We start from the raw sequence: 25122 nt of genomic DNA on the forward strand, positions 1-25122 counted from the left end.
TTGTGCCTTAACAAGGCTTATATTCACACACACACACCGTTCTTCAGGGATTCTCAGACCAGCGGTGTGTTCATTCCCTTCCTCAATAATTCATGTGGATGCAGTTGCTCTCTGGTTCTCTGTACTGTATCACTGTGCTATTGCTGTGCTGTTGCATAGTTAATGCCTTTTATGAGGTATTCTTTCATTGTGTGTGTGTGTGTGTATGTGTATGTTTGTTTGTGTGTTTGAACAGATTGACAAGGGCCAGAGTCTGTCTTATCTGCTAGCCTCCTATCCATATCTTCCTCTATTTCATTCTCATACAATCCCTGAAAACCAGGAAAAAAAAAGTGCATTGGTTTTGGAGACAAGAACTGGGCTAGCCGAGGTGCAACATTAAAAATTTATCGTGAAACTATTGCAGCAGTATTTTATGTTAGCAGAACTACTCAATGTCATCTTTTTCCCATTTAAGCTGTGGCAGTTTGCAGCTCGGTGACATCCCCCATGAGCGGAGCCGGCCCCCGAACTGCAAGGGTCTCCCCGGCTCCACCCACCAAACATCCATCACCCTCCGCTCTGACTGCAGGCCTTCGAGCTGCCAGCGCTGACGCTGCCAACAGCCTGGAAACAAAAATACCTATGATGTACTGTTGTTCACCAGGGCTTTAGCCGCAGTGCTTACATTTAAAGGGGACGTCTCATGGAAAAACTGATTTGCTGTTGTGGAAACAGTTTGATGTACTATGCACAGTCATCAGCTCATTAACATGTGACCGCCCACGCTGGGGTGAAATTGGGATTTTGAGGTGGTGATACTACTGGTACTCTAAGCAAGATATGGCATGACCTGACTCCCAATACCCCAAAAAGTATAGCTATATACAGTATGTTGAAACCCTCTTTTACGATAGAACAGGAAATTAAATTAAAGTTAAAGCCAACTAATGTTAAAGGCACACTCTGTAACTTTTCGCCACTAGAGGTCGTTTATTCAAAACGAAGGCGTAGCTTGATGACGCCTTAATTTCACGGAATCCTGGGACTCGGGCAGAAATCATATTCATGGATGACCAGTAATGTATTAAAGTTATGAAATCCTTTGGAGCAGAACGAGGTTGCCGGAGCGATTGCTAATGAGAGACAAGCACGACACACGGCTCGAGAGCTGTGGAGCAAAGCATATTAGGCATGGTAAATATGGTACTCGGCTCGCAGTAAATCAAGAAAACGAGATTTAAACAAAAAGACTAACTTTGTTGAGCAATGATTAGTTTTCTGTCGATTAATGTATCCAAACAGTTGCTCACCTTTCTAATAAAACACATAATATATTAAAGCGTCTTTGATGTTTCCATGGTTTCTACAAAATAAAACCGTAAATCGAGGGTAACGCGGGTATGATGTCATGGATAGGCGACGGATGAACACAAGTCCGTGTTCTGGTTAAAACTGCTTATTTCTCTGAATTTAAACATTCTTAGAAACATTTGGGATAATGTAAGTACACAAATTAACAAAACATATTGTTCAAAACATTGTTCTAGTGGCTTTTGGATATTTTGATCCAAAAATCTTACATAGCGTGCCTTTAACAAACAGTACCCATTACCTAAATATATGAATGGATAAAATTAGTGCATGTGTGTTTGGGAGAGAAAAATTGTTGTCAGAAAGTGGTTTTATGTGTAGTTATTTTGTCCTCACCTGCAGCGAAGACCTCAAAGCGTTAGATTAGACTTAAGCTTCAGGATGAAGAGCTGTGGTTCACATGCTGTTTCTGAGCCAAATAACCACCTCTTATATGCAGTGATTGTAGTTATTTAACCCATTTGTGTAAACACACATTGTCCTCGTAGGAAGAGACACACATACACACTTCACAGTCTCTCAGAGAGAGTGTTTGTGTGTGTTACAGCTGATAGTGATCATATACCTGTGAGATCACAGGCTCTGACTTTTATTTCACAGACAACTCGCTACACTTTTCGTGCACAACACACACGCTCATGCAGGACGCATAAACGAACACTCTCACATTTACATTTAGTGCTCTTCTGACAGAACACACAGCTTTTTTAAAGTGCAGTACTGTATAAATAGACATGGAAAACATATTTTTCTCACTGAATGAATGGCAAAGACTAATGATGCTTTAGAAAAACAAACACTGTACTGAAAAACACCCAAACTTTGAGAAATCCAACATGAAATATTCATCTGAAATTCAATTTCTCTACTTCTCAGACAAAACATGGTCCTTGTTATTGTAGTGTTTTGCGGTACAGTGAAGTGTATTACAGTTACTGTAATTATATTACAGTGTATTATATTACTGTTGTATACAATAGGAATAGTTTGAGTATTTGTGTTAGCGTTTGTATTACTGCAGTGTGCCGATACTTGGATTCGTAACTCTTGGTTTAGAGTTATAGTTCAACAGACTGCAGTGTAGTTTAGTGTAGTTTGTGTTCATACAGTAAGTACATTGTAAGCTGCTTCATAACTAGCTTTCTGCAAGCTACTCATAATTTAAAGTACAGTAGTTCCATACAGTCAAGCTCCATTTTTATTTTATTTTGGAAGTATGACTGATTTTTTTTTTCTTAGCTTTTATTTTATTTTATCTTATTTTATTTTATCCCTATTTTAGAGTTTTTTTTTTTTCCTTAACTTAACTTTGCTTTTATTTTATTTTATTTTATTTTATTTTATTTTATTTTATTTTATTTTATTTTATTTTATTATTTTATTTTATTTTATTTTATTTTATTTTATTTTATTTTATTTTATTTTATTTTATTTTATTTTATTTTATTTTATTTTTATTATTTTATACTGGTCTGTGTTTACTTATTGCTACAGCTCACTTGTATTTTTCTCAACAAATAATTTGATTAATTAATCATCTTATCATGCGTTCTCACATAATTTATTTAATTAACATTTTTAATTGGAAAGCCTATTTGTATAGGATAGTATAGTATAGTATTTTATATTCCCACACAGCCACAAAACATAAAAATAAGTTATATTGTTGGGCTTGAATTTTAAGGCCTCGTTCATTCTTTGGTCCCGCTGATCTACCAAACTAAAGTTTTTTTTAAACAACCCTCACTTTTTGCAAGTCAAATTTTCCATTTAATGGATTTTAGATTCACTCCAGAGTGTCTGTATGTGGCTTGTAGCGACTGACAATTAAAAGTGCTCTGGGAGGTTCCTTTCAATAGCTGAGCTGAGCGCTGAGACGTGTGTACGTGTGTGTGTTTGTGTGAGTATTGACCTTTCTGAGAGTGCATTAGCACAGTGTCATGGAGTGGGTGGAATCAGGGCCCCTTTGAGAGCTGCAGGATGTGGCCATGGATGTGTTTGCCTGTCTGCCTACCATTTTCAGAGAGAGAGAAAGAGAATGCATCACTTGGTTGTTCCCATGAGATACCCTCACTGTGTAAGTTATGCCCCTCTACTTTTCACTTCTTTTAAAGGGATAGTTCAATAAAAAAATGAATACGCTGTCATTGTTTACTCACCCGTAGGCTATGTTGTTCCAAACCTTTCTGCCTTCTGTGGAAATCAAAATTTTTAAAGGATATCCTGACAACTCATTCCCAAAATAATGAATAAGTGAATGAGGACTGGAGCCACCAAGCTTTAAAATGACCCCCCAAAAAAGTGCGATTAAAGGATCATAAAACTGGTCTGTACGGCAAACAATTCTAACAAGTTTCGTTTACTTAAAGGGATAGTTCATCCTAAAATGAAAATTAAGTCATCATTTACTCACCCTGGTGTTGTTCTAATGCAGCATGCCGTTCCTTTTTTTTTTTTTTTTTCATCAAGCTTTTAAAAAACGATTACAGAGTGGTCCCATGCAACACATGTCTCATATTCCAATTGTTCTGGGGAATTGCGATAGGGTTGGGTGAAAGACAAACCAAAATTGAATGTATTTTGACCGTGGCCATTGGTCTTCTGTGCTCAACTGCGCATTCATGAGACTCTATTGGCGCTACATTAAATAATATTATTCTCAACGTGGATTTTCAAGTAAACTGAACTTGCTCAGACAAAAACTACATTTTATGTTGTTATTTCATTAGCAATGTCCGATTTGTGAATGAATCATTCTTTGGAGTCGGACCCATTGCCAAACCGATCCGAATGATTTGCTCATGAATCTAATTGTTTTGGTTCTCTAGTTTAACTTAAAGGGATAGTTCACCCAAAAATGTATATTCTGTCATGAATTACTCACCCTCATGTCGTTCTAAACTCGTAAGACTTTCGTTCATCTTCAGAACACGAATGAAGATCTTTTTGATGAAATCTGAGAACTTTCTGTATGTGAATATAAAAGCCATCTATTCATCATATAAAACGATCGAGTCTCTTCTGAAAATTTGGACTAAACCGCTCAATTCATATGGATTAGTTTAACGATCTCATTATGAACTTTTTGAAGCATCAAATTGGTATTTGTGTAGCTGTCTATGAAAGGACAGAAAGCTCTCAGATTTCATCAGAAAAATCTTCATTTGTGTTCCGAAGATGAACGAAAGTCTTATGGGTTTAGAACGACATGAGGCTGAGTAATTAAAAACAGAATTTTCATTTTTGGGTGAAGTATCCCTTTAATGATGCAATGATTCAAAATGACTGAAAGCAGTTTACAGCTTACTGGAGGAGAATAGATTGTATTATAAATATGACTTAAATTTGGGTCTGTTTGTCATACAAAATATCATGACTTCTCTTCTGAAGTCATATTCATAATATAATATATTCTCCAATAAGTCATATTATCGCACAAGTCATATGGTCCTGGTTTCACAGAGAGTGCTTAGATTAAGCCAGGATTAGGTTTTAGTTCAATTAAGACATTTAAGTAGCTTTTATAAATATGCCTTGGTAGAAATATTACTGGTGTGCATCTTGAGACAAAACAATGTCACTGAAATATTTTGAGATTTGTCAGTGCAAGTTGCTTTCAGTTAAAACATCTTAAACATGCATTTTAGTCTGAAACTAGGCTTAAGCCTTGTCTGTGAAACCAGGGAATGGATTACTTGTACTGTATTAAACCTTAATGGTGTTTTTTTGTCATTTTGGAGCCTGACGGTCTTTATTCACTTTTACTATATTGAAAAGAGTAGATTCATATGGATTTGGAAGGGTGATTTAATTTTTTTTTGTTATTCCTTCAACATTTTATGTATCACTAAGATTTTATTCCTTCAACCCTCAGAGAAAACACACCTGTGCATCGGTTTCTAACCCCTGGAGCTCCAATCTCACCTCATCTTTTCCCAACATACCCATAATGCCTCATTCTACGTGCCTGTTGTGGTGATTGTCATGCTGAAGGTAACAGAAGCGTGATCTTTCGGTAATGACAGTGAGAGAACGCCGCTCGTCTCCCGGCACGTTTGAGCGCCGCGGTCACCCGCTGTACGTTCAGCCACATTACCGTCAAATGCAAAAGCTCACACTCTGAGTACACACTGTTTTAGTTTACTAGTTAAACAATCCTCCGAGAGTTTCGACACAGATGCGGTGCTGCATAAAGAAGAAATACAGTCCCAGTTCTGAGGCTGTGGTTCTCGCTCAGGTCATAAATGCATCGTCTGTGTGAGAGGGGCTCTTGGGAAATATGTTGAGTTTTGTTTGCTTGTGTTTTGCTTTTTGCTTTTTTTGTATTTGCATCTAGCTAGATCAGTGCATTACCTCCTGCTTGGTGCGTACGGAGCGGAGGTGATATGGTAAAGATGCAGGGAGCTCTCGGCTGTTTAATTCGTGGCCTGCCGTGTTGGACAGAGCACGGTACAGTAGGTCTGATTAATTAAATTCGCCTCGCTCAGGACGGATTTCTCACCGCTGTCAAGATTTCAATTTTATGTTAAATATTCTCTAAAGGGCAGGCCCTTAAATCTTATGGGCGGAGAGCGGCAGTGGGCTGTGAACATAACCATAGGCTAACTGCTAATGATAAGAACATGCACCAGAAGAGGCATCTATAACACACTCGCTGGATTAGATTGTCAATCACTCTTGTGTCCATCGACCTAGTAAAGGACAGTCAAACATGAGCTTGAGACTTTGATATCAGCGTGTCAGTATTCAGTGCATAAATAGATGTCTTATTCATCATAAACGAATGAATGTGTTAGGTTAAATGAAGTAGCTTAAAGGGTTAAAACATGTTACTAAAGGGAATATATTAAATATAATAAATAATGATACATACACTACCATTCAAAAGTGTATTTTTAGTAAGACTTTACTATAAGGTTCATTAGTTAACATTAGTTAAAGCTGCAGTCCGTAACTTTTTGGGGTTAAAAATTTTGGAGCAAGTACATAACCAGCCAGTGTTCAAAACTCTCTGCTTGCCGTAGCTCGATTCAAAACGTTACGCTTGTAATAATGTTTTTAATTCCAGTGGTACTGGTGGATTTCCGCGGGATATTCGAGCATGTCTTTGCGTCATTATGTCACATCTGTACACATAAAGAAGAGTCCCGGCTAGTAGGCTATGAGTGTGAGGATGTTGGAGGTGGAGATTTATAGCCTTTTCTCACAGCACTTGATATAATTAAACTTATTTAATAAGAACATAAGAATAGAACCTTTTCTATTCTTGTTTCATTCTTGTTCTACATTTTAAAATGTAATTTATTCTTGTGATGCAAAGCTTTATTTTCAGCATCATTACTCCAGTCTTCAGAGTCACATGATCCTTCAGAAATCATTCTAATATGTTGATTTGCAGCAAAAAAAAAGGTGTCTTATTATCAATGTTGAAAACCCCTTCATATATTTGTGGAAACCGTGATTAAAAAATTTTTTTAACAGCATTTCTTTAACATTTATATTTTTGTAACAATGTAGTGTACATTACATATATTATACCATGATACCGTTAAGTCCGAAAGTCTGACATCATGTTTAAAATCTGGGTTTCAAAATCTAATTTAAACCTGGAAATAATCATCTCAAAATAAAAGTTTTAAGATATTGAAAACTTTTGAACTAGGAAACATTTTGAACATTTAGCAGTATCTGCAAAAGAGCTTTTTTTTTATAGCTTTTTTTAGTCAGTGATCGATAAATATATCTTTGTGATTTATTAATGCAGCGGCATAAGTGATTTCAGTGCATGCTTTGTCCTCATTTGCATCATAATTGGATTAGTATTAAATAGGTGGGAAATTTAGAACAGGTTACAGTACATGGCTTTGCACATCTAAAAGTAATAATGAGTAGTTTAAGCGTTAATTACAGCACATCATCCGCCCCCATACCTTACTTTGTGAGCTGGTTTTTATAATTACAAAAACCTGCTTTGATTAGATGTAACAACGGTGTATTAACTTGTACCGTAACTTTTCAGATTTCTGCAACATGATGTTTAATAATATCAGTTAAATAATAAGGGTTGTGTTCTTAATCTACGCAACCTGTACATGGTGTGTAATGCAGGCATTCAAGCCATGAATAAATATATGTTAAACAGGCTATGATGTTATGTAACATCTTCTTCTATTTCATATATTTAATTTCGTCCTTGCGCATCCCAGTTTGTTGAACAATAACTTACAATGTATAATCGTCTGCCAAATGCATGCATTTAATTGTGAAGCGCAATCATATTTAAAATAAAAACAAATAACGCTGAAAAAACTTATTTGCAGGGAAAAGGCATTTGGGTGGGGGTTCACACAAATTTCACAACTGGAAAGTGTGATATGGCTTTTATTCAACAGTAATACGAGAATTTAATATGGATATCTTACATTTTAGATGCAATATGCCAAATTATTATGTCTGTTTTTGTGTGAACGTGAAAATGGTTACAAAAGAAAAGCTTTGGAACCACCTCCGCCATTCTCAATGTCGGGGGAAAGTCACTTTTAAAAGTAATGTGTTGCAATATTGTTTAACTCCCTAAAAAAGTAACTAGTTACATTACTTAGTTACTTTATTATGGAAAGTAATGTGTTGCGTTAGGTTTGCTATCTTCCAGGCCTTGCAGGTGTTTCTTTTCTTTTTTACTGAGAACTTAACAACTATTAACGTACATCTTCATTTTCTTTTAAAAACACATTGAGAATATTATTATATTTTACCATTCCTGACACGGGGGTTAGTCTGTTCCCATGTACGCATTAGTGCACGTCTAAGTGGCAATGTTATAGAGAAGAGAGAGAATTTTAACTCAGTTGTTTAAAAAGAAATGTTAAGCTAATTAATTAAACTGAAACGTAATGTGAAATATTTATGTGTAAATGTATGTTAAGTTACTGATTACATCAAAATAGTAATCTGATTACATAATGCACGTAGCTTCATGCGTCCAACACTGTCCATTATATACAAGAGCCATTGTACCTTGAAGCAAAGGTATGCTTGATTGTTCTGGTTGTAGAGTAGAGTGTACCATGTGTTTTTTTTTTTTGGTCCTTTTCCCATTCATTAATCATTATTTGAGTGAGTTTCTCAGCTGTAGGAGGCGATGTGCTTTGTCAGTGTCTAAAGCCAGCAGTGGTGATGTGAAAGGAGGCATTTGTGCTGAGGTCGTCACACACTTCACAATGTGCAATGGCCTTAACTGACCACAGACGCCCAGCATTCTGACCAGATCTCTGAATTATGCATCAGTCCCTTCCTGACCACTAGATAGTACGCGATGATACCAGAAACAGTTTCCATAGTGTCACACACCATGTTGTATGCTTTAAGGAGTGCTCTGCCTTTGCAGATTCATAAACACTTTTCTTTTTTCTTTTTTTTTAACTGTATCTATTTTGCATCATTGTAACTTGCATCGAGGTAAATTCCTTGATGATCTTGACTTGGGATGTAATGTTTACACATAATTTGAGTATTTTTTTTGCAGTTTGCTCTCAGTTTTCAGTGTGTCAGCCGATGTTTTTGAGGCTGGCGGCGATGGCTTTGTGCCCCTCGCCGTTTTCAGCAGATTCTGGCACGTTACTTTGTTTAATCGGATAATTGTATAAATGTAATGCCATCATTTCATCAAAGAGAAAAGGTGAACTGATGACATTTTCTCAAATGTCAGAGTTATCTTAAGTCTTTTATTACATCACATTTAAACGAGGACACACATTCGCCATCTCCTGATGCTATTATTGTAACATACAATCAGGCATTCATAGAAATTGCTTATTATACTAATGTGACTGTCAGGAAAGACAGCGGATGGGTCCGTCAGGGTGATAGGTGTGGGGTTTGTGTGGCCAGAATTAAAATTTTGAACTAGATTTTTACATTTTATGAAGATGATGTAGTTATTGTCTGTGCAAAATCTCTCACACTGTATGTTGTGACAGACAACTATTGTAGTTGTCCAGTCCGGCTCCGTTCGCACTGCAAAGTGTTTTTGATCTGTATTTTGTCTAGTTTTCTATTAAAAATATTTGAACATCCTTAAAACAAGATCAGTTTAATTGTATTTATTTATTTTATTCATTTTCATTCAAATTATATTCAAAGAATGTGTTTTGTTCTGAGAAAATACATGCAAATTGTTTTTTTTCCTCTTAAAACCAGTCACAATTTGTGAGGTTTTATTTGTGACAATTTTTTTCTAAATTAAAGTTGTTTATTTAGATATTTTACCAGAAAACAAGACACAAATGCTGATTTATTTATTTATTTTTTGCTTAGTATCTTGTTGCTAAGTGGTTTTGGCATGTTGCTATATGGTTCCAGTGGCAGAAAATTATCCCATAATTTACTCACCCTAAAGCCATCCTAGGTATATACCCTGGCTCTTCCAAGCTTTATAATGGGAGTGAATGGTACCTTAGATTTTGAAGCCCAAAAAAGAACATCATCATAAAAGTAATCCATACTGCTCCAGGGGGTTAATAAAGGCCTTCTGGCAACCCCCGGCCTAGCGCTGCCAATGATGCTAGTGATAATGATTTCTAGTGTTCTGGATGGTTTCAGAAGTCAAACAAGTCCACACTTAAGTAAGTTTATATAGTATTCTTCTGTTTCTCTAGATGGGGCTGTGGTCCCACCTGCAGTGAAACTCTATGTTCTCTACATTTACAACATGGTATAATAAATGATCTGTGGGGTATTTTGAGCTGAAACTTCACAGACACATTCTGTGGACACCCGAGACTTATATTACATCTTGTAAAAAGGGGCATAATAGGTCCTCCTTAAAGAATCAAAGTAGCATTTATATATATAGTGCAAACAGTGTGTGTTTAATACTTAGAGTTAGAGATCTGTTCAAATCCTTAACTCAAAGAATGACCGACAGTAATATTGAAGCATCACTTGCCTTTGCAAATTCCATTAATTATGGAAATCTGAATATAAATATATATATGGAACACGAATATTTATGGCAAACCCAGTGGAGCTCGGCCGTTCTCTGTGAGCATTACCCATTAGTCATTAACACAGTATGGTAATGATGGGTGTGCATGTTTGACGTCTCCACCATGCCTTCAAGCTCCTGCTTTTCATCTCTTTCTCCGTGACTTCTAATTCCTCTCACATCTGATTCCACATTTCAGTTTCATCCCCAAAATACAGATTTGTGCAACCTTTCTGTGTCAATAGCTTATGTTCTTCTGAAACAAATGAACAGCTCTTTTATATTTCCTCAGCTTCAATTACCATTCCCAGCATTCTCTCTGTGTGTGTGTGTACGCTTGAGGGAGTTAGACAGGATGTTCATTATCATACCATAGGTCAGGTCTGTGTGTATTTCCCTAATTGCCTCTCCTTGTACGTGATTTTTTTTTTCTCCTATTGCCTTTCTTCTTCTTGTTTGATGATGCCAAATTCCAGGCCTCAGTGTCCTGCCTGATTCCTCCGTACATCCGTCTGTGCTCAGAATTATTCATCGGAATAGCAGGTGTGACGTGCAGCGTTTTAGCAAGCGCCTCGGACTCACCAGAGATGAGAAGCTTTCTCCCCCCCCCAATCCCGCAAACACGGACCCTCTAGTGACCCGACGACGGTTTCTGCAAGACTAACCATGACAACACGCCACACTACATGCTTCCACATCATATGGAAACAATGAGGCTTGTTGTTTCCCAATAAGAAAACGAGGGTCGTGAAGGAGTTTGACACCATCTGTCAATCTTTCAACGCCCTCCCCTGCTCCTTTTTTATTTCTTTTTTGTCCATCAGAGTCTCATAAAAGCAATTTTTTTTTGTAAACAGCTCCGGGGTGACAGGGTTCTACCTGTGGAGAAGCTGCAGTCGCTGAGAGTAGCTCATCCATTTCTAATGCAATTAGAGGTGTCAGTATCTCCTCCTGAGAAGCGCTTCCTGCGTGGCCACTGAATATGGGTCCTCCTTCCATTTAAATCCGCTGGATTAGATTTGAGTGTCAGCTGGCAGACCTGCTAAGTGTCCCCTGACTAAGTAGACTGAAATGTGTGTCAGTATATTATTTTCATTGGCTTGCGCACAGAACGTTGTTGCAAAAAGATGAATCGACTGTCTCAGATGTTTCTCTGAAAATTCAGTAACACATTTAAGGCCCGTTCACATCAAGGATGATATCTGTAAAAATATCCTTCTAAAAATCGCTAAAAATATAAAAGAATAGTCCACACCACAACTATAACGATAAAGTTTTCTGCACTCACTTAGCTTTTGAAGATAAGTGTTCAAATCCTTCATCCTTACTAGCAGTAGCAGTAGATATTTTGGAAGAATTTGATGGGAAATGTTAGAGATCGTACTAAAATCTGACTTTAAATTGCACATTTTTATGTCTCAGGCTCAGCAAATCTGACCACTTTTTATTTTTATTTTTATTTTTTTATTAGAAGCTCTAGAGAAAGATACATATGAGATTGCTTATGTCTTTTTCTCGGGATAAAAATCTGAGAATCAATAGACAGCAGTAAAAGTCTTTGTATTCTTTCCATTTAATCTCATTGCTGCTGTCTAGGGGAGATGTTAAAAATATATATTTTTTGTGGATTTTCTTTATGGAAACACATAATATCCCTTATTTATGTTAAATAGGATGAATGCATCCTGTGTTTGAATCTATTTGCTGCTGTTTCACATGTTCTGTAATATACGTGGAAATGCCGCCATTAACTTTACATGCTGCTTCAGAGAAGATTGACTGAGATGGTGTTCCTTTAACGCGAGTCCTCCGTATCATTAATAAGGGTCATTTAGCGTGTGGTAGAGAGCGTTGGCCCGCGCTCTTTGTCTTTAGTGACACCAGCGCCAAATGAGGAGAGACAATGTCTCCCACTGATCAATGAGGGGAAAAAATGCTGCCAGTGAAATGAAGTTAAATCTAATGTGATAAACGGCCCCGTCTGTCAGCGGGATCAGATCAGAGGTTTTAATTTTATTCAAGACATTGCGGCTCAGGTAAATAAATAAAGGGTGTAATGTAAGGAGGCACCGCGCTCCCTTGAGAATCTCAGCCTGAAATTTTAGAGGATGAGATGCCGTTTAACGAAGATAATTTATATCTGCTGTAGTCCTTCCACTTGAGATCCAAGATCTTCACACTGGACGTTATTTTTATTTTTATTTTTTTCACCTCCTAGCATCTTCATAATAGAGCAGTAGATTCTGTATAGAAACTCTATGTACATAATCATTGTATCTCCTTCTGTAAACATATGCTAAGAAACATTTGGGTATTAAAAGGCTCGGGGGAATTGGGTGTCAAGGATGTATCTCAAGCTGTCTAGTATGGCAGCTCGAGCACCTTAGAGCCTAAGCCTCTCGCCAAATCCAAAGATTGTCAATAAATTTCATTCTCAAAGTGGTCCTGACTGAAATATATATATTTATTTATTTTGATTAAATTATTTTATTATTTTTTGCTTGCATCTGTGCAGGAAATGCCATTCGGCCCATCGCATTGCGAGCAGTGTCCGCTATAGCGAAAGCTCTGCCTGGTTTTCCCATTCTGGCCACCGGGGGCATTGACTCTGCAGAGTCCGGATTGCAGTTCCTCCATGCAGGAGCCACAGTGTTACAGGTAAGTGATAGAGGCTGCATCCGAAATCACATACTCTACGTAATAAGTAATTACTTTTCCACCGCTAAAAAGTATGTTCTATATAGTATAAATGTGTGTAGTATGAATGGACTACATTCGCCATGTCGTCATGTGACCTACCAGTGTTAGTTGCACTTTTTCCCATTCATAAATCCTCTCTCGTGGCCTCATGGGATTGTAAACCGTCCATCATATGCACACTTCAGAAATTCGTCTAAATTAATTAGTCATCTTGGTACTCTTTGCCTAGTCTCTTACGAGTACTATGAATTCTGACATACTACTCTTGTCACATTCCGTTTTCGTCTACTACATAGTAAGGAAGTATGGCGATTTCAGATGAAGCCAGAGTGTCTGTCCAAGACAGTGTGCAGTATTAGATCAGGCTGTTATTATTAGCACTTTATTCAAATCAAACAAAAATGCTCTGTAGTGGGCTGAAAAACCAATCACTTGGTATAATAAGAACAGTTTTCTTTTTTCGGGAAAGCATCCATGTACTTTTACAAATATGAAGTCAAATATTATCTAATGATGATTTTATATTAATAAGACCACCATAAAAGATCAAACAGGACAAAAAATACTGATAAATTGCAGTAATGCAAAAAAAAAATTTATATTTTGAATGTAATAAGCAGTTTCAACAATGTCCAATTAAAGGGGTTTGTGGCGAGCAGGATGAGGCCGAGGGCTGTGAGAGGTCCTATTATGCCCTTTTAAAAAGTCTTGATTTTGTTATTGGGGTGTATTAGAATATGCTTTCATGCTTGATCAAAAAACATTATTTTTCACACATTTTACATTATTACAGCTCCTTTCTCTTTAGTTCTGGTTTCGATGAAGCCCCTCCTTTCCAAAATACGAAATGTGCTGTTATTGGTTAGCTGGCCCAGTGTGTTGTGATTGGCAGCGCTTAGCGTGTGTTTCGGGAAATGTCCCACCCCTCCATAACCGCGAGTTCTGCTCTAGTGTAAATATAAAGGATGGCGGCAATTTCGAACCCAATTCAGACCCTGACAATGTTAACAAACAATAGGAGCATCCAGAACGGATTTTATCCACCATTTAATCGTGATATTTGTCGGAAAACTATGGTTATACAAACAGTAATCGATCACAAAAACATGGTTAATTTTCCTAAGGGGCGGTGAACAACCTTACAAAAGTGAGAGTTTACAAAAGCTGTAGTAAACAACACTATATCAACACTAATGTTGGCTAGCAGGCGAGCGTAGCAACAACGTAATTAGAACTGTTAATAGAAAACGCAACTACAAATAATAAGACATACTTAAAAGTTGTCATCCACAAACAACAGATTGTCCCGACAAAGTAGAATCTGTTCCATTTCAGGAGAAGCTTTTGTGTGTAGCCTACATCTAGCCTAAAATCGTGTTGTAGTCCAAACGAGCCGTTCATTGTAGTTCATGGAAAGTGGATTCCGTTAAAGTCCCCCTGTGGTGAAAATCAAGCTTTTAATGGTGTTTATAAGTCTATGCTTTAAGACAAACCATGTGCAAATTCATAAGTCAACACCATTGCTGAGTTATTTTCTCCTTAAAACTGCTGTGAACTAAAAGCGGTATGAAATCGCTGATGTTTCTGACACCACAAACTACCTTGTAACCAATCAGGTCAACGTGTGATCGTCAACCAGTGGATCTCTGAGCTGGTGTGAGAGAGTGGAGGAGGGGATAATTGGCAGATTCATAGAACTGCGTATACTAAATGAAGCAAGGGTGTAGAGTTACATTCAAGCTATTTTAAGGCATGAATAATTTTTTTATAAGGAGAAAACATGTTTAAATATGTAATTTTGGTGATCAAAGATGAGTTTTGAGGGATAAAATTATTGACTAGAGCAGAACTTTAAATAAATGATCTTCCTTTGGAGTAGACATTGAGCTTTGTAACCTTGCAGATCTTTTTTATGCTCAAACAGCAATATTACACACTAACTAAAGTTTAAAAAGTGAAAAAGCATAATAGGACCCCTTTAAGTTTGATCAAATCTTAAAAAAAAAAAGTGTATTAATGCAATAAAGATACATATTGCACGTCTGATTTTTAATTATTTACTTTTATATGCAAGATTTTTCTTATTCACTTCAGTAGTGTTTTGCTTTATCATAGCTTTCATTAACATTAACAAACATTATAATTTCATTAACATTAACAAACATAATAATTACTTTATAAAATACTTAATAGCTCATTAGAACCACAGTGCTGCTCAAACTCATCATCAGAACCTGGAAGAGTTTGCTTTGTTATGTGACGTCACCATAATTAATAATCTATGCAACTCAAGTCCAAATATGTTTCTAGTTTATGACACAATTTGTCATGGTGTGCATTGTGTGTGTGCATTGATACGCAATTACTTTTAATTGGTATCGTCAGCCCTGCATTTGTCTCAGCTGTATACAAAGTTTTAATTAGAAAACTTTGTTGTAAATGAGATACAGTATAGTTAAGCATAATATTTAGATTGCAGATTGAAAAGTGTTTCTAAACTCTCCACATCATGGCTTGCTTGTGTCTGGGGAGTAATCAAATAGAGAATCTGTATGCAAATTGAATCTCTATCTTTGAATAAATGCATTTACTATTTTTAAAGGTTGATTTAATGTTTCGGTAATGTCTTTCCCTCTCCTACCTGTTCAGTGGGAACACTTGGGATCTGAAGAGCCTTTTTGCATTCAGACATTTGTCCTTTGAGTTAATATGAAAATTTAATTACAGAATAACTTGGGCTCTTAATAGAATCATAATGCTTTCGATTACAGATCCTCCGCTTTAAAAATCCGTAATTTGTATTTCATCTTACTCAATATAATCACTATTTGTGATGCTTTGGAAATGTTCCTGCAAGTGATGAAAGAAAATGCTTTTTTTGTGTTAATATTTTGGGTTTAGAGGAGGATTAGTGTTGTGAATCGTGGGGTTTGGATCTGGAAGATGAGTTTGTCGAGAACACCCGCTGTGACGCGCGTCCTTTCAAACACATCAAAGAGTCTGACTGCTGAGAAACTGCATGCAACACACATCTGTGTGCTTCATCAGCACCGCCGAAAACTGATTCTGATTGCTGCTTCCTTTGCAGTGTTTTATCCTCAAGGATAAAACCCGCTCAACCGGGCCTGGCTTGGTTTCGTTCCCCGCACGCCTGCCGAATTCAGGTCAGGTCTGGGTCAATGGAGAACGAACCACCTTTTGGTTTAGGAACGGTAGCGGTTGAAAGAATGCGCTGTAATTCGAACTGTTGCAATCAGCGAGACTTGTAGTCAGAACTGAAGGGACTTGGAAGGACTGAATGGGAGAATCAGGCTCTTCAAAAGACACAAAACGTCTCAGTGTAAACACAAACGCTGTAGGCGCTCACGCTATTGTTTCTAAGCAGACACATCGATTCGACGGCGCATCAAAAGTATTCTCCCAAGAACAAATAATATAATGAAGTCCATTCATATCCTGTATTGATTTCTCCGGATCGAATGGTGTTGAACCTGTGGAGTTTTGACTTTCCTTGGTTATTGAAGACAAGATATAGGGTACGTTGGAAGCGGAGCCTGATTTATCCCATTAACTAAGAGAACTGCGAAACCGTAAAGATAATCGTGTAGAGCTTCGGTGATACCTGCAGTCTTTCTGGTGTAAATGTCCCTAAAAGTCAAGAAAATGTGTGCAAAAAAAGACAAATCATTCCATTCAAATGATGCACGGCATCCTGGAGAACAGCAGATCCTTTATTAAAATCATAACTCAAAGTTCATGGCTGTGGTTCTTCCACATTCTGCACAGACTGTGGATGTCACATACACCAGCAGTCTGTGTCGCTCTGATACAGAGCTCAGATTAGCATTAGGGTGTCTAGATTAGCTCAGAAAATATTTGTTTTAGAAAATCAGTTCGTTAGCATGCTTTATCCCCTTAAAAATGCTTGTTGAATCAACCCAATTTTACAATTGAGTGATGTACAAATGTTTTGCAGATTGGCCTGAATCATTTGAGAGAACTGGTTCAAAAGAATGATTCATTTGAAAATTGCAAGACTATTTGGATTACAAAAAAAAGATTTCATTTTAGTTGCAAAAACATCTTATTTTTATAAAACCAAAATAAGATGTGTTAGAAACATTGTAAAAATGCCTACCTGGTTGGTTTTCTGTTTGGCTTCCTAGTTTTTCCGCTCTTTTCCACCTTACTTTTAAATCGCTTATGAATATCTGTGCGGCCGTGCGCATTTGACTTTTTTTGGGCAATTCGGGGGCGGCAATGGATGGTGGGTTCATGATTATTCTTTATGAATGTGTTTGCAGGTTCCCTATTAGCATTGGGTTTAAATCCAAAATATTGCCAAATAAAATAAGCACTTTTACATTTGTCTTTGAATCCTGAAATCCTGACCAAACTGCTATGTTTTTGGTATGTTTGAGCTAGTTTTAATATAGCATTTATTGAAACGTAAAAAAACAAACAAAAAAAACCTGTGAAAGTCTTCATCTGCATTCAAAATCACATACTGTATAGTACTATATTTGGTTTGAAACTTACTTTGTGACAGCTAAAAAAGTGTGTTCTATTTAGTATGAGTGTGTGTAGAGAAATTCTGACATACTACATTTGCCTTGTTGTCATTGTCATGTGACATACTGTTGCGTCGCTTCACCATCATTCACAACTCCTCTCCCATGGCCTCATGGGAAAGTAAAGTGTCCATTGTTTGCACACTTCAGAATCTCGCAGGAAGTAGGAGGTCATTCAGGTACTTTTTGCCCACTGTTTTTCGCTCACTATGCATTCGGACATACTACTTGGTGTACTGTTTTTTGCCTACTATAAGTAAGAAAGTATTCAATTTTGAATGCAGCATTTGTGCTTATGGAATGTATGTTTCTCTTCAATGATACTGACTTAGTTCACCCAAAAAGAAAAATTCTTTCTTCTGCAAAACACAAAAAATGTATATTGGAAAATATTGAGGTCCATTTAACACTAGAGCCAAAAAGCAATGAGATATTTTTCAAAAATATCTTCTTTTGTATTTCTCAGAAGAAAGAAAGTCATGCAGGTTTGGAAAAATATGAGGGTAAGTAAATAATGACAGAATTTCTTTGCCTTTAAATGCTTGTTCCTTTTTGTCTTGATTCAAATTACATAGCGTTATTTGACAAACCAGGCGAGCAAATAACCCACATCGCTGAAATGTTACTGGGTTTCTGCGAGCATGTACTTTATTCTACCGCAGCTAATGTGACCCCCTTGTCAATCGATACTCTTTAGTTGATTCATTACCAAATACATCGCTTTGCAATCACCCTGTAGGGGATCCGGGGCTCCTCATGGTGCCGTATTGACTTTCATGTGTGATGATAGTGTAAAAGTAACCTACCTGTGTTTAGAGCCTGTTACTATTCAAGAAAAATCCAAAGACCTTGAAATGCTACTAGCTTAACACAGTCAAAATACTTTCATTTACTGAAGCAATGATGTCAAACGTTCACACTCACGGTGTTGTTGTAAAGTGTAATGTCTGCTCCTTTAATAAGATTGGGCTGTTATGATAGATTTTCGCCTGTCATAATGAGACTGTAAAATAGCTGCATTTAGTGGCAGCTGTAGGAGATCAGGACAGCGTTTTCATAGGGAGGTCTTTGGGGGCAATGGAGCAATATTTCACTAATGGCAGAGCTGGTTCAATCTTAATGATCCACACTGTAATTTGGGTCCTTCCCGGTGCATGTAAACAGTTGCGAGCAGCAATAAAGAGACCGTCATCAAGTAGTAAAAATGACTTGTGACCAAGAAAGCATCAGGATTTTGTAATTTCGTTTCAAACTGCTAAATGTTTCCGTAGAGAGGGGTGTAAAACAAAAGATTTGTCTACAACAACACAAAGCGAGCTTTCATCAAGCAGCCTGGTTAGAGTCGACCTCAGAAACCACATTTTCACAATGTTGCTGTTTGCTTGCAGTTAGGTTACATTCTAGTACAACATTCTAGATGTAAAATTCAAAATATGACATACTGTTTACGTATTTATATAATTGTAGATCAACTTGTAGATCATTTTAGTTCATTTAATCAAATAAAATGTTATGGAAACATTGTGAAAATGCCTATCTTTTTGGTTTTCTTTAAAGTCCCCCTGTAGTCAATAATTGTATCCCTTAAAACTCATCTTTGATCATCAAAATGACATAAAAGAAAATGTCCTCGGAAAAAAAATTATTCTTACCTTAAAATAGCTTGAATGTAACTCTACACCCCTTGCTTCATTTAGTATACGCGGAACCATGAATATGCAAATTATCCCCGCCTCCACTCACTCACTCAGCTCAGAGATCCACTGGTTGACGATCACACGTTGACCTGATTGGTTACAAGGTAGTTTGTAATGTCAGAAACACCAGCGATTTCAAACCGCTTTTAGTTCACAGCAGTTTTAAGGAGAAAATAACTCAGCAATGGTGTTGACTTATGAATTTGCACATGGTTTGTCTTAAAGCATATGAAAAACACCCCATACTGTAGACATATAAACAACATGTCTTGTCTTAAAGCATAGACTTATAAACACCATTAAAAGCTTGATTTTCACCACAGGGGGACTTTAACGGAATCCACTTTCCATGAACTACAATGAACGGCTCGTTTGGACTACAACACAATTTTTCCGGGATTTATTAAGTCATAATGTTCCTCATTTAAATAATCCCTGCCCACGGAATAGACAGAAATGAGGGCGAGGCCTGGATGAGCTGCTGATATGTCAAAGATACACTGTTTTGTCCACACCTCATTCGGCTGACGAGCTTAAGGCCCGTACACACCGGGACGAATTTCGCGCGCGATATTCGCCGACGTTTAACGCCTCGTGACTAAACAAAGGGCGCCAATGTGAGTGTGCACACCGACGCGAAAAACGCCACGCGTAAAAGCGTAATTTGTTTTTTAAACGCCTCAGGTTCGTTTTTTGGGTTTGACGCGCCGCGTCAAAAACTATCCGACCAATGAGATTGGCGCTTTTGCTCACGTGTCTGGAGCTTCTGAAGTTACAGTAAAACACAACTTGGGGCGCTCAAACACAAAACGGTCTTGCCGAGCACACATACGTAACAGCGAAGAAGATATACGCCAAGTACTGGCGTCTACACTGCCCATAGACAGACACTGCCGGGAAGAAATAAGACGAGGAAGATGCAAGGCAAGATGAATGTAGAGCTGCTGGTCTCGGAATAAAGAACTATATGACAAACGCGACAGCGACTACAAAAATCTTGTTAAAAGAGAACTGTTATGGAGTGGTATTGCAGAGTATAGACTGTTATGGAGTGGTATTGCAGAGTATAGACTGTTATGGAGTGGTATTGCAGAGTATAGACTGTTATGGAGTGGTATTGTATTTCTGTTTTACATTAAGCGCCATCTAATGTCAGGGAATGAATTTGCATGTTCACTCGGCTCATCGTCAGCGAAAATCGCTTGGGTGTGAACACAAAAAACGCGTTGAAAAACGCTGGCGAATAACGCGCGCCGATATTCGTCCCGGTGTGTACGGGCCTTTAGAGTGGTTAAAATGTAAAAAAGCGATTTCAAACCGCGTTTTTGAGACTGTCTTTGGATCACTGCAGTTTTAAAGAGAAAATACTCAGCAATGGTGTTGACTTATGAATTTATACATGGTTTGTCTTATAGCATATTAAAAACACCACATAGACATATAAACAATATTAAAAACTTGATTTTCACCACAGAGGGACTTTAAGTAGCTTCAAAATGTCAATATAATGTGTTTTCTCTTTTTTTTTTTTACTAAAACGTTTTTGGAACATTTAAGTTAGTTTTAAAATGCCATTTAAAGGAAACAGGATTTTATCATTTCGTTTCATATTGCTAAATGTTTCCGTAGAGAGGAAACAAATGACTTGTTAACAACATAGTGAGGTTTAACAAGCAGCAAGGTTAGATTCTGCCTCAGAAACACAAAACGTATTTTTAATGTTTTATAATGTTGCTTTGGTTGTAGTTAAGTTGAATCTAGTACAACATTCTAGATGTGAAATATAAAAAATATTGTAGCCAGAATGTGATGTGCAAGGCACTGTAAAAAAAAGTTAAATCAACTTATATGTTTAAGTAATTTCAACTTAAATTACATTTAACTGATTTTAAAAAAATATTATAATTTTGTATAACTTGTAAAAAAAAGTTGAAAATTGCTTAACTTATTTTGATGAGTTAAAGCAATGTACAAACATGTTGGCATAACTTTGTGATCATATAAGTTTTTACAGTATGTATTTGAAGACAAAAAATGATCAGTACTGCAAATTGGAGAAAAGTACATTTTAGTTGCTAATACAAATGTAATTATATACAACCAAAATAAAAATATTGGAAATGTTCTGAACAAACAGGATTTTTAAGTAGCTTCAAAATGTCAATAAAACATGATTTTACTATGTAAGGAAAACCGGACTAAACTGCAATGTTTCCTGTATTCATTTAGGTTTTAAAATAACAAGCTTTACATCAAAATTAAAATGCAGTGAAAGTACTGTTGTTTGTTGACCGAATGTACGTTTATGTCAAAAATACAACAAGGCCATGTTGCAACGTTTATGAAATATGAAATAAATGATGACAGAATTTTTATTTATGGGTGAACTATCCTTTTAAATTCACATGCATTTTCAGTTGTGCGACCACACATAAAAAAAGAAACGAAAGAATGCTTATATCTGTAGAAAAAAAGGCTAAAGGTTGCATCCACTTGTTAGATACCAAACTAGACTGTATTGACTATAAATATAGTCCTCTGGTTCAGTGGCTTGTGAAACGTATTTACTTCCAGTGACTTCCATGAAGATGCAGTCTTTTACCTGAAGCGCTAGACAAAATATCAGTTGCTCGTATTTTCCCGGTGTGTTGGTCAATCGGTGCGAATCAAAAAGGACAAGAGCTTCATGCATAGTCATTGTAACATTTGGATGCCAAACTAAATCTCTTTGGGGGGAGATGCACGGCTAAATGCCAGGATTTTATTGCAGGAAATAAAAGAGCAGACAGAAAGAGAGAGAGAGAGAGAAAGAGAGCAAGATGAGGGTAGAGGGAGATGGAAAGAGCAGGAGCGCTGAATCTAAAAGCGTCTGAGATCTCAGAAGGAGTTGAAATCAATGCACCACCACAGTTTTCAGCGCAGATAAAAAGGACCTGCCGTCTCAATTGCCTGGAAGCTACTTAGAAATTCTCACTTCAAATTTATTTCAGGACTCGGCCACATTAGCGCTAAATACTCCGGGTCAGGATAGCTTTGATGTTCTGCATCAAATGAAAAGCAATAATGGGCAGCGACTCTCAGAGCAACAAGCCTTGGATTTTACGGCCTCATCAGACATAGGATCACGCCGTTTCGTTTTGTTTGCTCTTCTTTTAATCATAATGAATCATTTGTTAGCTCAAATCCCAGGTTTGCATCCCAACTCACATACGTATCTATTCATTGTTTTTCTCTGATGAGCAATAGACCACCCGTCCTTCCTCCGTAGGATCACTGATCCTCGCAAACCTGTTAAAACGGTGTCCAATTGACGTCGTCTGCTCTGTTAACTGCAATAATTACGAATCAATTGTTAAACTGCGGCAGGCATCGGTGGACTCGCGTATTTGTTGATGTTAAATCAAGGTGAAATGACATCGACCTGAATTGGCCTCGTTCAAAAAAACAAACATTCGTTTGTGATGTGTAGATACGAACTGTGGCATATGCGGGGAGAGAAACAAGTTTTATGCAAATTAGAATTCTAATGAAAACATATCTCCCAGAGATGCGTTAGCCAGGGTAAATGCCTCCATTTTCTCAGCATGAGGTATGCCGCGTGGGATTTAATTTTTAAATATACAAATGACGCAGCACGGCCAATGATCTGCACCCCCCTCTCCCCTTGAGAAAGTCTTTCTTGTGACTGTGAGGAGGAGGGAATAGGGCTGGGAATTGTTAGGAATGTAATGATTTGGTTCCAATTCCACTTAACGATTTGGATTCCTTAATGATTCCATTTGCAGCCCCCTCCTTTCTCACTAAAAAAAAACATTGTAGTATGGAAACATTACTATTTTTTTATGTTTTTGAAGGAAGACTGCATTTATTTCATCAAGAATACAGAAACACAGTCATATTGTGAAATATTATTACAATTTAAAATAATGGTTTTCTATTTTAATATACTTTAAGCATCAGCCATTACTCCAGTCTTCAGTGTCACATGATCCTTCAGAAATCATTATAATATGCTGATTTATTATCAATGTTGTGCTGCTTAATATTTTTTTGGAATCACTTTTTTTTATCACTTTTTATCAATTTAACATATCCTTGCTGAATAAAAGCGTTAATTTCTTTTAAAAAGAAAGAAAAAAATGACTGACCCCAAACTTTTGAACGGTAGTGTATGTTGTTACAAAAGATTTCTATTTTAAATAAATGCTATTCTCTTTTAACTTTTTATTCATCAAAGAATCCTGAAAAAATGATCACGTTTCCAAAAAAATATTAGAATGTTAGAAATATTAGCATATTAGAATGATTTCTGAAGGATCATGTGACACTGAAGACTGATGATAAGTAATGATGCTGAAAATTCAGCTTTGCATCACAGAAATAAATTATATTTTAAATTATATTAAAATAAAATAAACACATTTTAAATTGAAATAATATTTCGCAATATTACAGTTTTTTTCTGTATTTTTGATCAATTAAATGCAGGCTTGATGAGCATAAGAGACTTTTTTTCAAAAACAATAAAAATAGTTATGAAACTTTTGACCGTTACTATATAGGGCTTTCGATTTAACACGCGTTAAAATAATTTTGCACCCATACCAGACCTAGTACTTATTACATTTCATAAAGTTGATTGGTGACGAACATCAGGGCAACAGCTCACTGCATAAAAGAGCCTATAGAATGCAGTTAGGATGGCCCTAAAATATCACAGCAAAAATTTTATTATTATTATTATTAGACCTTTATTTAACCAGAAAAGAGCTCTCTGAGATTAAAAATCTCTTTCACAGGAGTGTCCTGGCCAAAATGTGCAGCAATACATTCAGTTACATCACAGATAAACATCACACAAACAGATTAGAGAAAAAAAAACAACAAAAAAAAAAACAACAAAAAAAAAAAAACCTTAAAAGCAATTGCATAATGTTAGATCAACTTCCATTTGCCGGATAACTGATTTGAAACGGTCCAGAGTCAGTAGATTTTCTAATTTTAATTTAGATTGGAGGAGATTCCAATCAAACGGCGCTGCATACATAAAAGACTTCTTACCAAACTCAGTTCGAGCAAAAGGAACAAAAAGAGTATAAAAGTTTTGCGAACGAAGAGAATAGTTCTTGATAATTTTCTGCTGCACAAAACAACAGAGATAAGAAGGCAACAACCCCAAGATGGCTTTGTAAATAATTAAGTACCAGTGCGTTTTTCTTCTGGTAGACAAAGAAGGCCAACCTACTCTATGGTACAAGGTGCAGTGATGAGTTGAGGATTTACAATTTGATATAAACCTTAGAGCGCCGTGATAAACGGCATCTAAGGAAGAAAGAAGATAATAAGGTGCAAATTGATATACAACATCACCATAATCGAGAACAGGGAGAAAAGTAGCAGAGACTAATTTCTTTTTTACATTAAAAGAGAAGCAAAACTTGTTCCTGAAATAAAACCCAAGCTTGATTTTCAACTTTTTCTTCAGTTGAGTGATATGAGAACTAAAAGATAGGGCATCATCAACTATGATGCCTAGATATTTGTACTCTTTTACTGATTCAATCACTGTACCTTGAAAGGTCTGAAGAGATACTAAATTATTTTCAAGTTTTTTTGATTTGGTAAATAACATATACTTGGTTTTATCAGTATTCAGAACAAGTTTTAAACTGTGAAGCCTTAACTGAATAATATCAAAGGCTGACTGAAGCTTAGACAAGGCTTGCTGTCCAGAGGAAGCGCTGCTATACACAACAGAATCATCGGCATAGAAATGAAAGTTGGCATCCTGAATGTCATAATCAAGGCTATTTAT

General features: G+C 36.7%; 1 protein-coding gene across 1 annotated transcript in view; it reads left to right on the forward strand.

Annotated features, from left to right (window-relative positions):
- Positions 1–25122, forward strand: part of dpyda (dihydropyrimidine dehydrogenase a) — a 177253-nt gene that overhangs the window by 134889 nt on the left and 17242 nt on the right. Inside the window, exon 19 of the mRNA XM_082183654.1 lies at positions 12855–12997. Coding sequence (XP_082039780.1) covers positions 12855–12997 — 143 coding nt within the window. The remainder of the gene's footprint in view (positions 1–12854; positions 12998–25122) is intronic.

This window comes from Leuciscus leuciscus, assembly GCF_965113295.1.
Source record: "Leuciscus leuciscus genome assembly, chromosome: 11".
Lineage (NCBI taxonomy): Eukaryota > Metazoa > Chordata > Actinopteri > Cypriniformes > Leuciscidae > Leuciscus > Leuciscus leuciscus.